The sequence below is a fragment of the Pyrgilauda ruficollis genome, unplaced genomic scaffold (assembly GCF_017590135.1).
Source record: "Pyrgilauda ruficollis isolate IOZ18807 unplaced genomic scaffold, ASM1759013v1 scaffold36, whole genome shotgun sequence".
Lineage (NCBI taxonomy): Eukaryota > Metazoa > Chordata > Aves > Passeriformes > Passeridae > Pyrgilauda > Pyrgilauda ruficollis.
In genome coordinates, this window is record NW_024525045.1 from 1,770,946 (window position 1) to 1,784,600 (window position 13,655).

General features: G+C 41.4%; 1 protein-coding gene across 3 annotated transcripts; it reads left to right on the plus strand.

Annotated features, from left to right (window-relative positions):
- Window positions 1-2,444: 2,444 nt before the first annotated feature.
- LOC121357946 (phospholipid scramblase 1-like) lies at window positions 2,445-13,035 on the plus strand. Of its 3 annotated transcripts, none has more exons than XM_041475705.1 (10): window positions 2,445-2,531; window positions 4,137-4,251; window positions 4,900-4,928; window positions 5,737-5,805; window positions 6,164-6,315; window positions 7,340-7,382; window positions 8,458-8,678; window positions 9,458-9,619; window positions 10,639-10,800; window positions 12,016-13,035. In XM_041475705.1, exons 3-10 carry the CDS (start codon window positions 4,922-4,924, stop codon window positions 12,046-12,048), a joined length of 849 nt encoding a protein of 282 aa, XP_041331639.1. In that variant the 5' UTR covers window positions 2,445-2,531; window positions 4,137-4,251; window positions 4,900-4,921; the 3' UTR covers window positions 12,049-13,035. The 3 variants fall into 3 exon arrangements, with proteins under 3 accessions (XP_041331639.1, XP_041331640.1, XP_041331641.1); XM_041475706.1 differs by having other exon boundaries at window positions 4,137-4,245; XM_041475707.1 differs by having other exon boundaries at window positions 4,137-4,235.
- Window positions 13,036-13,655: the final 620 nt, after the last annotated feature.

The window sequence follows — 13,655 nt, forward strand, 5'->3', positions numbered from 1 at the left end:
TTGCTGAGGCCCAAAGTTTCCAAGGCTAAGATAACCACTTGCACACATGAGTACAGGCCCAAGTATTGTAACCTGAAGACAAAGGACTTATCACTGTTTGTTACAATTAAAGGTTTTCCCAAAATGTGCACAAGTGAAGGATGGAAAACAGCAGAAAAAAGAAATTGCACCCCATGGCTGGTGCTCCAGCCAGTGCAGCTCAGGAGCTTTTCCTGGCCTGCCACTGAGAGGAATCTTTTTCTTTGTTCTCTCTTTCTTTCCTTCTCCTCTATTCCTTCCTTTTCTTTTGTTCTTTCTTTTAATTTATTTCCTGGTAGCCCCCTCAAGTTTGTGCCTCAAACCTCACATCCTGTCTCTTTTCTATAAAGACAACTACTCTCAGCTTATCTTTCTCTTCATTTCCCATGTCTGTTGCTGTTCCAGGTTTGCTTTCCAGATTATAAACACCGGAGAAGGGAGTTTTCTTTGGGACTGTGTCCACAGGCATGGAAGGTAAACCCCATGGTAACCACTTTTATTTCCTTTAGCAGTGCAAACAATGCCATGCCTGAGGTTAAATGAGGTGAAACAGAGTTTGAGCTGCACAAAGGCTGTTTGCTCTCATGTAGAGCCCTGAGTGAACTTCCTCCCGTGTCCCCTCACACAGATGTCCTGCCTGAGCACTGCTGGTTAGGGGATGTTAGCAAGAAAGATGAGAGCTGCTTTCATCAACCCAACTCCAGGTCACTGGAGACCTCTGCATGAGAAGCAGGTGGAGGAACTGGTCCCACTTCTGGTGTTGGGCACCACAGGATCAGATGAAGACCCAACATCAGGAGCATCAGAACTTAAAGCAGTAGAAATATCCAGACCATAAGTGACATAGAAATCCTAGAAATCGGGGTCAAGAACCTATAAAGAATGTTTATTTTCAGGTAAACGTGCTTAAACGTAAAAGACTAAATACTAGGAGCATGGTCATTTTCTTATTTCTCCTGAAACAATTGCAACTTTCTTTCTTAATGTTTCAGGCATTCCCCTGCTGATTATATCTGCACACTGGACAAAATTAAAAGGTACTGACTATTTCAACCCCCTGATCTAACAGAAAAACTCTGACTCTCAGTTACATCAATGATCTTAGCTAGATAAAAAAGACAATATTTGATCTGGGAAAGACTGATAAATTACTTTGTATTTTGTGAATCATGGCATCTTTTTTTCTGCCACTGCAGGTGAATAAGTTTTTTCCCTACTTATAGGCATGTCAAAGGAAGAGACTTGCTGCTATCTTTGTTGTCTCTGATAGGACAATGATATTATCATCTAAGAAATAGCGTTCATCTCTATGTCAAATAGTCATGTTTGCACGGCAATACAATTTGAGTTTCAGTGCATAAATCTGAACCAAGCTAAATATAACTATGCTATATTCTTGTACAAAAGAAGGGTAGCATCAAAAGCTACCATGTATTTCTAATTTCCCAACCATGTCAAAATAATTCTATACCTATTTCTTAAGAGTTGTTTAAAATCTATTTCTTGGTGTCTGCTATTAATCCTCTTAGTGGACTCAGTGCAGATGTGTGGGAAAATGCTAGTCAGCTTTAGATTAGATTCTTCTGTACCTGAGGAAACAAGCAAAATAAAATCCCCAAATCCCTGTCAAATCTGGTGTTTAGGTGAAATCCAGTGCAGGGCTAGAACAACACTTTGGTGGGGGTTTTTTTTTGGTTTGATATTTTTTATGGAAAAAGTTCAATATTGAAATTGAGACCTTCTTTTGGGAGGTAGAAGACAAAGACTACAGAGGATGTAGAGACTACAGAGGATGTAGCAGGTGACCTGCACTTATTGAATCCCAGTCTTGGGTTTTATGCATGCACCAATTACTGTGATCAGATTTATGTGTTTTATATGAAATACAGTTTTGTTTGAAGAAACTTTCCTTTGGCATATGTGGACACCAGCAGCTCCAATCTGACGTACATGAATGTACAAAAGAGGATGCAGAAGATCTGTTCATCAGAGCTGTTAATCAGGGCATGAGCCAACTTTCTCCAAGTCCCTTGTTCCCAAACAATTCAGTATTGTACGTTCTTCTTCCTGTAACTATGAAGTCCACATAAATATATTTTTCCTCCTGAGGTCCGGCCTTATAAGCAAGGTGAAATTGTTCCAAATACATTTGTTCTGCTTTCAGGGTGGACATAGATCTTGGCGTTATCACCTGTATGCAACCTGATGTCCACTGACTAAATGGCAGAAATTAAGTTAATTAATAATTAATTCATTTTAAGAGGACTGAATCGGCACTGTTGCTGATAGAAATGGGAAAAGTAAATGTCACGAATAGCGAAGCTGTTGGAATAGCGGCGTTTCTCGGCCGGGCTGGCCGCAGTTTCCTGCCCGGAGCCCAGCCCTGCCCTCGCTCCCCGCCCCGCAGCGCTGGGAGTTCCCGAGTGGCACGGGACGGGCACGGGCACAGCGGGACACAGGCACACCGGAGCGTCCTTACCGAGCGGGGTTCCTTGCAGGATACCTCCCGTCAGGTATCCCGGGGCTTTCCCCAGGGGATGCGCCGCGATCCGGGGGCTGGGGCAGGGGCCTGGCGAGGGGGAGAGCCGCGTTCGTCCGGCTGGGTTAGAATGGATCCTTTGGAGGACCTGGCTCGCAAGGACCGCGTTCAGGGGAGGTGCTGCTGCCCGGGCTGTCCCGGAGAGCCCCCTCGGGCAGGAGCAGCGGGCTGCTCCCGGTCCTGTGCCCGGTGGTGTGCGCTCGGCCCAGCGAGGCTGAGCCCCGCGCGGTGACCTGCCAGGGCTGGCGCTCCCAGCTCCCGGGGGAAAAGTCTGTAAGGGGAGAGGGTGTCCTGCTCCATCAGAACAAAAAGGAGATTAATTCCTTCTCTGAATAATACTTTGTTAACACTGGACAAAACCAACTCATTTAATTTAACTGAGATGATTTTTAAGCGTACTGTTTCTCCAGTGATGAGGGTTCAAATCCAGGGCTGAACAGTAATATAATGCAACTTTAAAAAAAAGATAGCCTCAAAAAGAAAACTACTGCATGCCTCCTGGCTATTCAGCTTCCTATTTTTTGAATATTACAACTTCTTAGAAATCTTGGAAAGGGCTTGGCTTGTTCTACAGCTAAGCATGTTTGTGCTTGTGGGCTTTCATTACATTAATGTGCTCTTTGCAATATTTTAGTGAGCTGGAGAAAAAATGAAACTACTTGTCATACTAGTATTCTGTTTTTCTGATGAAGAGCAGAAGCCCTATAGTTAACATAATTATGACATGTCTGAATTACTTGCAGCATATCTAGTGACATGCATCAGGCTAAGGGACATGTAGCTGGTTTATGTAGTTCTGAAAATGAGAAAGTGACTGAAAAGAAACGTGGACATTCATAAAAAGGGATCTAGGGATGAAATGAGGGCTGTGATTTTTAAAATCTTTATTGCTTCCTACTACAGAGCATATTGACCTTTTCTAAATCCTAGATTGTACAGTGGCTTATGTGTGTGGTTGTAGGGACAATGAAAGATTCTGGATGACTACAAAGCCTTTCTTTTAAATAAATCATGTGATTTTTGTCTCTACTCTCCCTTTACCAGGGTGTTTAGTTGTAATTCTCAGTATTTCATTGAAGTTCATGTAGCAGGAACATGTCACAGCATAAACTGATCTTTTGCTAGTTTTATTCTTCTATAATTTGTGATATTCTTACATTCATATAGTGACTACATTCCAATCTACCCTATGACCAGAACCCAATTAAAGTGTGTGTAACAGGACGGTGGTTTTGTTAGTAAAGAGGAGTTAGTAAAGTAGAAGAAAATGTATATTAAAAAGGAATGGTTTAAGAGCAACTGAATATGCATGACATTCCAGAAGCATCAGACACCACCCTGTGAAATCTGCTTTTACTCAGGGAGTGAAAAAAAGGAAGGAATTGGTTTCAGTTTCATTTCCCAGCTTTGACCAACAATCTTCATTGAAATGAAGTAGTTAGAAGAATCATACCAAACAAATCATATTCATGGTTTAACTTGAATTGGATTATTTTTAGAGAACAACTAAATTTATTTTTTCTATTTTAAAGCTTTCAATCCTATTAAAAATAAGTGCCTGTTCCATTCTTTTTTACAGTTCCATGTTTGGATCTCCTGACTTGGATCTGTCTGTAATAGCAGTTGCTGCTGTTGTCTTGCTTCACTCATTACCCCAGAGAAAGAGATAACTCTCAAGGTTTAAGCTGGTATCAATAAGTGGGGGTTTTTGTGTGTAGTTTTATTTTGTTTTGTTTTGGGTTAGATTGTTTTGTGGTTGTTTGGGTTGTTTTTTTTTTTTTTTGCTGTGGGCTGTGTTGTTTCATTGGTTTTTGGTTTTTTTTTATTCCTCTTGGTAACCACACTTTGTTATCCTGTGAAGGCAAATACTGGACATGTGTTATTTAGTAGTACCACTAGAGAAATGGAATAGCTTAAAGAACAGAGTAGGTGGTAGCATGGCTGCTCCAGGGTTTACCTGAGCAGGTTTTGTGGTCAACATCAATACACTGAGCCAGCTGCCCTTAAATTACTGCAGTAAATTGTTCATATGAAATACAGGATATTTCTGAATGGCTGCACAGTGGAGGCTTGCACATCCCAATGCTTTTGTGAGTTGGGGATGATTTCAGGATACTCAGAGCACGACTGTGGGCATAGAAGAGCCAGACTTAAGTAGTAGTTGAGACATAGCCTAGGAGGAAGCTGAGATATTCAAGTTTATTTTTGCTTGTATTTGTAATTTTGTTTTCCCATACAGTTGAGAGAGGCAAATATGTTTTATCAATAATGGAGGACTCTGAATAGGTCTTGTGTGAAATTATATATTTAAAAAATCATGAGACAAAATTGTTCTTTTGCAGAACTATAAGCAGATCTACAACAATGCAAGGTGAGTAAAACATAACCAAAATGTCAACTTTTGCTAACATCAAAGACAGCACATTCAAGCAATATTAGCTTAGCTATTAGCTTACCTTCTAATTATATGAAATATGTATGAATGTTTTAACCTGAAATTATTTACATTTTAAAATGGACTATTTTGCAAAATGTAGAGCTTACATTTTCAGGTCTTGATTTCTGAAGTTAAGTAAAAATAATACATAATTTAGTAATCTTGAAATTCAAGTTATTTGTGCTTACAAATGAAAGCTGGTAAATGTTTTTAAATCCATAACACTCTCCATCTGCTGGTGAGGCACTAGTATAGTCTGAACTTGAAGAAGTTGGGAGAAAAGGTTTTACACAGAGGGGAGTGGATCACTGCCATGTTCTGTACTGGAAGGCAGCCTGTCAGTTCCTGGCAATGCTTTAAAATCAAGCCTCTATCCAAATATCAATGAACAAAGGCATCTTTGCTCCAGGCAGAATGAACTGACCCTGCTTGAGTAGGGCTTGGATTAGTTGATCTTAGGAGGTGCCTTCCAAGCTAAACAATTCTGTGATTCTGTGACATCTTGATGACATCCTGTGCAGTACCTGTCTTTTTACTGTGCTTTAAGGACCAGAACTCTACTAAGTTTTGTTGATGCATGCATTGCTCGTAAATATGATCTTGATGTGAATTTGTGCTATACAGGAAACAGCTGCCTAGATTTTGTTCTGTGTGTACTCTGGAAAAGGAGTCAGTGCTGGGGATCTTTCACCCAGGGCAGGAGGAAATGATCCACACTCAGAGGATATTTTCATTTTTCCAGGACCTCCACCTGCCACAGCACCTGGAATGCCCTATGGCTCCCCTCAGCAGGTCCCTGGGACATACCAAGGTGGGTGGATTGGTTACAGAGCTGTGAGACCATTAGGAAATAAGCATGAGGAATATGAGGCTGTAAAAGGGTGATCATCTCCAATTTACTTTTCTGCTATTAATTCTATATAGTTTCTTTTAACTTCTGTTTTGCTAAAAAGTAATTTCTTTCCTTTGTGGTTCTACATATTAGTATGTGCTGAGCAGTACCAACCATGGTAGGAGTTAAAAATGGCAAGGTGTTCCTCAGTGGTCATTCTGGGGAGTTTGCTAGGGAGGTTTGCCAGGTGTTACTGATTGAAATTAATGTGCAGCAGGTTCTTACTGATAACCAGACTTTCATAACCGTATCTCTCCTACCTTGCCAAATGTCACAGGGAACTATGGATTCCAGGCACAGCCCATGGGATTCCCAGGAGGATTTGTCGCTCCACCTGTCCAGAGCCAGCCCACCATGGATGGGACAATCTGGATGCCTATCCCTCCTTCTATTCCTAACTGCCCTCCTGGACTGGAGTACCTCACACAGGTACCTGCACCCTTCCTCCTTCCCCAGGGATGAGGCATTCTGCTCTGGGAAGCAGCCTGCATCCATGAAATAGCTAAATAAAGCATCTGGCTATGTTGCAGTGGCATGGGTTGCTGCTTGTGGGCTGCTAAATGAGGCCTTTTGTATTATCTGAATGCAGAAATACCTGTTGGAGATGTAGCACTTGTTCGTGGAGTACCCTCCTGCCAAGTAGGGTGCTAAAGGATGAGAGACGGGGCTGTCATACATCCTTCCCATTTCTGAAGTTACTCTTTGTGAGATGTAATGTCCTTTGGAAAGGTGTATAGAATAAATACCTATAATATGGGCAACTCTAGCACATTAGAAGCACTTGATTTTCCATATGATGCATTCTTCACGCCTCTTAATATTGTTAGTAGAGCGGTCAGTCAGACTTCACAGCATAGAGAATGCTAATAGCAAAATAATAATTGTTTCCACATTACTGAATATGTCTTTGTACTGTAACATACAGTTCATCTCAGCCCTGGAAGGATTAATACTGATGTATTGTTGCCAGTTCTGCAAAGTGCTAAAACAAAAAAAAAAAGGCAAAGTGAAAAAAAGCACTGGTGAGGAGAGGCTGATTTTCCCCTGAATTTTCCATAGAGCTGAGCAGTAGCTGGGCTTCTACTCCAAAATACCCTCATTTCCTGCTTTTGTCTGTGTGGAGTCTCTGGGACATGATGTCAGAGCTCTCTCAGGCTCTGAGTCCTGGAAGGAGCACAGGTGTGTTAGCCCTGGGTGCTTGTCACCAAACCAGTTTGGGTTCAGCTCCCCCATCAGCTCCAGTGCCCTGGAGCACTCTTCTGCTAACTTGGAGAGGTCAAGGAGGTGAGCAAGCTATTCCATAGCTTAACTGGGAGATAATCTGCCTCTACACTGTGTATTGATCCATACATTTCCATTCTAAAAAGAAACAGCAGTGGTACTTAAAACTACATTTTTTCTTAATTGCAACTTATTAACTGTTTATTCTGTTTAATTTTTCAACCATGAGCAGATTGACCAGATATTAATTCATCAGCAACTTGAAATTCTTGAAAGTAAGTACAAAGTATTTAAATCTAATAATTCCAAGAGCAGTGAAGTTTAGGCTTTTTTTTTGACACTGTTTTTAAGGTGATTGCCACCTTTATCTTTCTTGTATTACCTGTCTCAATTCCTGCAGAAGTCCTGAAGAAGTGGAGGAGAGGAAGGAAAAATAGGAGGGAATAAGATTTTTAGTAGGTTCCACATCTCAAAAGATACACAACAATGCAACTGAATAATCTTGGTTATAAATGCTATAGTTGATATATAGCTAGTTATAGATGAAGTCACACATTTCCAATGTTACTTGTTAACAATGATTTCTACTCTCCTCTCTTCCTTACTTAAAGATTTTGTTTTCTCTTCTGTCATACCCCGCCTAATTCCGTGGATTGGCATTTGGCTTTGATCCCTTTTACAGGCAATCCTGCTGTTTTAGCAAACTGAATGGCTTTTCTTCTTCTCTCCTCATCCTGTGCTTTAAAAATATCCAAGTTGTATTACCAATGTCTTTCAAATAGAAGGAATAAAATGGACCATACATCCCAGATAACCCCTAACGCTCCTGCTGCATTTTTCTTTATGGTTCTTTCTAAAACTTGTAAGAGTGCTCTCATTTGTTGTAGAAATTAATTAAAATTTGTCCCGGCTCTTGTTGCTTTTGATGTGTTTTGCTGTAAATCTTGACTGAGGGGGTTTTTTGTGGCTTTCTTATTCTGAACATATTTGTGCCCTTTTCTGGCTTCACCCCCAAATTCACAACTCCCTTTTACTCTTATCCATTCAATTCTTCCCTCAGAACCTTCCCTGCTGGGTTTCTGGTAATGGTGGTGCTTATTCAGGTGTCTGTGGCTAGCGGGGGACACTGGGGACAGATGGGAATCAGTTTCTTTCCACATGTCCTTTCTCATGGTGTCTTCTTCCCTTGACCTTCTCATCAGGCTTCACTGCTTGAGGGTCCTTTCCATCATTTCCCTTTGCCAGGAGCTGCTTCTGACAGACTTTGCGAGAGGCTTTGCCTTCCCAAAGAGCGGGGATTGTCTCACCAGACACTCCTGGGAATTCAGCGTGTTTCTTCCCATTTTTCAGTTGTGACTGGCTTTGAAGAAAACAACAAATACGAGCTGAAGAATGCGCTGGGACAGCGGGTGTACTTTGCGGCAGAGGACACGGACTGCCTGACCAGGAACTGCTGCGGGCCCTCACGGCCCTTCACCATGAGGATCATGGACAACCTGGGCCGCGAGGTGATAACGCTGCACCGGCCTCTCCGCTGCTCCGCCTGCTGCTGCCCCTGCTGCCTGCAGGAGGTGAGTCCTGCCCGCCTTCTGCTGCCACAGCCACCTCCTCTGCAGCCCTAAGGTGGCCTTGTCTCCAGCCAGGAGGTGAGGTGAAATGAGCCAGGTTCGCCAGTAAGGTGTGGGAAGGGAGATGTGCGGGATTTGTGCGTGGGGTTCTTGGTCTGGGAGGAAGGAAGTGCTTCTTGGACTCACTGGGCAGTTCTGATGGTGGTAATGAAAAATCTGATTGAGCAGCGTGTTGGGGAACTTGTGGCTGAAATCTGCACTGGGGATGGACTTGGAATGGAAGAGTAAGGCAACAGCTTTCATAGAATAACAGCTATAGTGTTCATTTTACAGTTCTGAGAGCTATAGTGGCATTCAACATAGGAGACCTTGAGGTTTTTTAATTCTTAACATAATTCTGCAATGATACAACTTCTGACACTCTAAATCCAAGCCTACTCAGAGCTTCTCTGAGGCATTTGTAGTAGCTGCACCCTGTAATGCCTTCATGGAATGCTTTTGGGATATTCACTGTCTTTCTTTCACTGGACTTTGGTCTTTATATTGTAGATGCATAGTTTGTGTCCTCCAGAACCTGAGGAGTCACTTACTGTTTTCTTGAAGGCAAAAACTGAAGTGGCAATCTGAGTAGTCTTCTGAAAACACTCACAGCAAAATGCTTTATAAGGCCAGATTGTTGTGGAAAAATAGGTTGTTTTTCATTTGTGTGCTGGTGTGGGTTTTGTCTCACTAGCATAGGAAAGCATGATCATTCACCTGGAGGTTTTCTCTTCCCTGTGAAGCTGGAAGTCCAGGCACCTCCAGGAACAACAGTTGGTTATGTTGTCCAGAACTGGCATGTCTGCCTGCCAAAGTTTACCATTCAAGATGAGAAAAGAAAGGATATTCTGAAAATTACTGGCCCATGTGTTGTGTGCCGGTGTTGTGAGGACATTCATTTTGAGGTATGCAATGTGAAAATTGTTTGCATGTACCTGTTTTCAGATAGTAGTTTGGTATTAGTTTGTTGCTCAACTTACTACCTGTCAATTGAACTGCAGTATATATTAATTTCTACATCATCTTTTAATGCTGGTATAATCAAATGACTTCTCTAGATACTTAAATTACTCTAGATAAACCAGAAAAACTTCCAGAAATTACATTTTAAAGCCACTCATCAATGATCACTGAGAATTCCCTGTGGCTGCACACAAATTACTTAATTGGTATATTTAGCAGCAAAATCTTTTTGAATTTGTTATGTCAGGCTCTAAGAAAAATATAGTAAGCTGTATCAGGTATTTATTAAAATGACTTCCTTCAACCACTTATTTAATCATCAAATAATCATTCAGTGAACTAGTAAGTTAAAATAATTTAGACTTGAAATACAGAGTTGAATGACTGAAGAGTTACAACTTTCCTTTTAAAATAATATTGGTTAATGCAACATTGTTTTTGTGGACATTAAATAAAAGATATATAAGGCTACAATTTAATGTTTAAAATGATGTTGCAAATAGTTACTACAGCAAATTTCTATAATTTTATTTTGGAAACTAATCTTTCACATGACCTAGAAGACTGGCTCTAACTTTAGAAAACATAATGTTGCCAGAGGGCTAACCTTTGTTTTTGAACAGAAGAATGTAATTTGTTTAATTTTCACTTGAGAGGTTTCTGATGCATGACTAATTCACTGTCTTGGCTAAAAGACACCACTTCCAGCAGAGTGTGTATCCCAGCACTATCAAGGAATTGAACTTCCCAGTCAGATTCAGAATCAAGTTCATGCCTTTAATACTTTAGACCAACTTTCTGATAGTCTGATTGCCTTTTGGTACAAACCCTGACACTCAATGACTGTATTAATTAAAGTAACAGTCTGAAGCTTTTAAATGGATCTGTTCCAAAATGGATTTGGGAATATTATGCATGACAGGTTTGATGATGCTTTTTAAAATTTTTTATTAAACTATAGGTGAAGTCTCTGGATGAGACTTGTCCTGTTGGGAGGATTTCTAAGCAGTGGACTGGTTTTGTGCGGGAGGTGTTTACAGACACAGATAACTTTGGAATCTCATTCCCAATGGACCTTGATGTGAAAATGAAAGCTGTCATGATTGGTGCTTGCTTCCTGATCGTAAGTTATTCACTAATACATGAACATAAACTAACTTTTTCATCTCCGTGTTTAAATTGTGATGGTAAAGGAGTTAATTTTGAGCTCCTTCAAGTGGACGACAGCTTGTGAACTTCTGTGTGTAAAGCTGACCACAAAAGGCAACACAGAATTATTTTAGACAATAAGCTTATTCTAGACTACATGCAGAGCTAGTTGTATTTAATAAGAGTTTCATATTTGGTGGGACTGAAAAAAGGGAAAGGGAAGACTTCTTACAGACTCGTTAGCAGAGGAAAGCAAATTTATGGGTGGTGAAACCAGAAAAATACAGATTAACAATAGCCAAGAGACCCATCCCAAGCCCAAGCAGCCTGCTGGGCTGGTGGACAGCTGAATGCTGCAGCCACTGCCTCCCAACTCTCTTTGGAAGCACGTGAAACACTAAACTGAGCAGGATTAATGCTCTCAGAGCAGTAATTTCCAAATGGAGGGACTACTGTGGAGGCTAAGCTCGTTGAACTTGTCAGAGCACTTCTCAGCAATAGTCAATAGTGCAGTGCAGCTCACTGTCCTCTTTGAAAACAGGGTGGAACACGCTCCTGTTTGCAGCTAACAGTACAATTCTGCATCAAGGCACCATTTCAGAGCATGCACTGCTTCTGTGCTGGCTGGGCTGCTAAGGGGCAGGAAAGGGGCATGTGAAGCACCTTGAGTTTGGAATGGCCTCTCCAACCTCTGACAGCCCTGAGCATGAACAGGTTTTGTTTAGCTGTGTGTGTTCCTGTGCTACCAAGTGCATCAAGTGCAGCATTAGCAAGTGGGAGCAGCCTGGGCTTTCAGGCACAGAAATGGGGCCCCCACCACTAAACTAAAGATAGCCATTATTGTGAAGGACTCCAGTCTGAGGTAAAATGAGAGGGAATAAGTCAGGTTGAACAAAGTCAGGGCAGAAATCCTGAGTAAAAGAAGTATAGCTTTGGCTAGTGATAAATGAAAAGCTCCCATGTTGGTCTTTCACTAGCTTTCTGTCTCTGTGGATGTCCCATTCTGAGAGACCCAGGTGGTGAGGGCATGGCAAATGTGCCTCCACCTTCTTCTCACTCTTTCAGGTTTTTAGAGGAAGGTATACATCAGGTGCAATGCAGCCAGGGGATCTCAGAACTAAGAGCCATATTTAAGAATTGTAATTATTTGTTTTGTTTGCCTTTTTTTTTTTTTTTTTTGTCCCCTTAGGACTTCATGTTTTTTGAGCATAGTGGTAATTGAGCATCTGCAAGCAGGAGTTTAGTAATGAAATCTAGATGTTCTCTACGGAAGGAAGAAGAACATGGATCTCCCAACTTTCCAATGAATTTCAGCCCTCCAGTAAGAATATGAGAAATGTACATGTTATAGTTACATTGCTGTAAGCTAAAAGCTTTATGGTCTTTTCTATTATTTGTTTAATATGATGAAATAATTTGTAGTATTCAAAGAAGGACTCTTTATCTGTACAGATCAATAATATCATTTAGAGAAATATATAGCAACCTTTTTTTTTCCAAGAACTCTGTAATTTTAAAGTAACTAATTATAGTAGTTATTTATAACTGCTATAATAACACTTTGATTCCTAAAAAAGAGGACTACTTCTATATTCAATATTAATAATAACCTAAGCCTAATAAGGAGATACTGATATTTTCCTGGGTATTCTTTGGTTGTTTTTCCTTGGTGTTCACATTCTGTTGTTTCCATCTATCAAATATATACATTCAGAGCAAAGTAATGCATTTGAACAGAACTATCTGAAATGGGTGTAAAATGCTATTACTCTGGTGTGCTGGGTGTGTGTGAGCTGGGGTTCATTGCCCCCCGCAGCCCTCACAGAGCTGTGCTTTGCACTGCTGAGAGCCCAGCGGTGTTTTGGTGCAGCTGAGCAGTGCTGGCCCAGCAGCAGCCCTGTCTCTCCAGCATCCCACCTGCCTTGAGTAGGCTGGGGGTGGGCACGGTCCTGGCAGGGGACACAGCCAGGCCAGCTGTCACAAATTGGCCAAAGGGACATTCCACACCGTGTGACATCAGCTGGGATATCAAAGATAAGAAAAGGAGGAGGAAGGTCTTGCATTCAGTTTTACGTGTTTGCTTTCCCAAGCAATCACTTCCATGCTGAAGCCCCGCTTCCCAGGAAGTGGCTGGGCATTGCCTGCTGATGGGAAGTACAGAATAAAATTTCTCTTTTTTTAGCTTTGTTTATGCACACACAAACTTTTGCTTTTATTTTAGTAAACTGCTTTATCTTAACCTACAAGTTGTTTTGTGTCTTATTTTATCTCCCCTGTCCCTCTGGGAAGGGGAGGCATGGAGTGGTGGGCACCTGGCACCCAGTCGAGGTCAGCCCACCACATCTAGTGATGAGTATGTTCTCAAATGTGACTCCTCCTGGGCATGACCTGGTTTTCTTATTTGGGCTGTTCTGAAACTTAAGGCTTGCATGTTCATCAACAGAAAAGTAGAGGTGACAGGAAATAAAACTGTCTGTGCCTGCTTCTGTTTAATAATCCTTTGTGCAGGAGTGTGGCCTGAGGCAAGAAAAAAGTTATTTACTACTCAGTTTCTCCAGTCCTCTTTGCTCCTCATTTAGCCTATGGTTTTCACAGATTGTGAGTCTGTCTGTTGTTTTGAGGGCACAGAGTAAACAAGTGTTCTGCATAAACAGAGCAGTTTAACTTCAAAAGCAGACACATGAAATGGCAGGTCAATTTCTTAGCATTTACAGCTTTACTTAAATGTCCAAGCAATGGATAAGTTGCAATTTCTTACCTCTGCACACAAGCACATGCACAGAATGGTTCTGGGCATGCAGCTGTGGGGAGAAGTCCTTGCCAGTATTT

Coding starts and splice junctions, on each gene's coding strand:
- LOC121357946 (XM_041475705.1), top strand. Junction 5,806..6,163: donor GGTCCCTGGGACATACCAAG/GTGGGTGGATTG, acceptor CAAATGTCACAG/GGAACTATGGATTCCAGGCA. Junction 7,383..8,457: donor GCAACTTGAAATTCTTGAAA/GTAAGTACAAAG, acceptor CCCATTTTTCAG/TTGTGACTGGCTTTGAAGAA.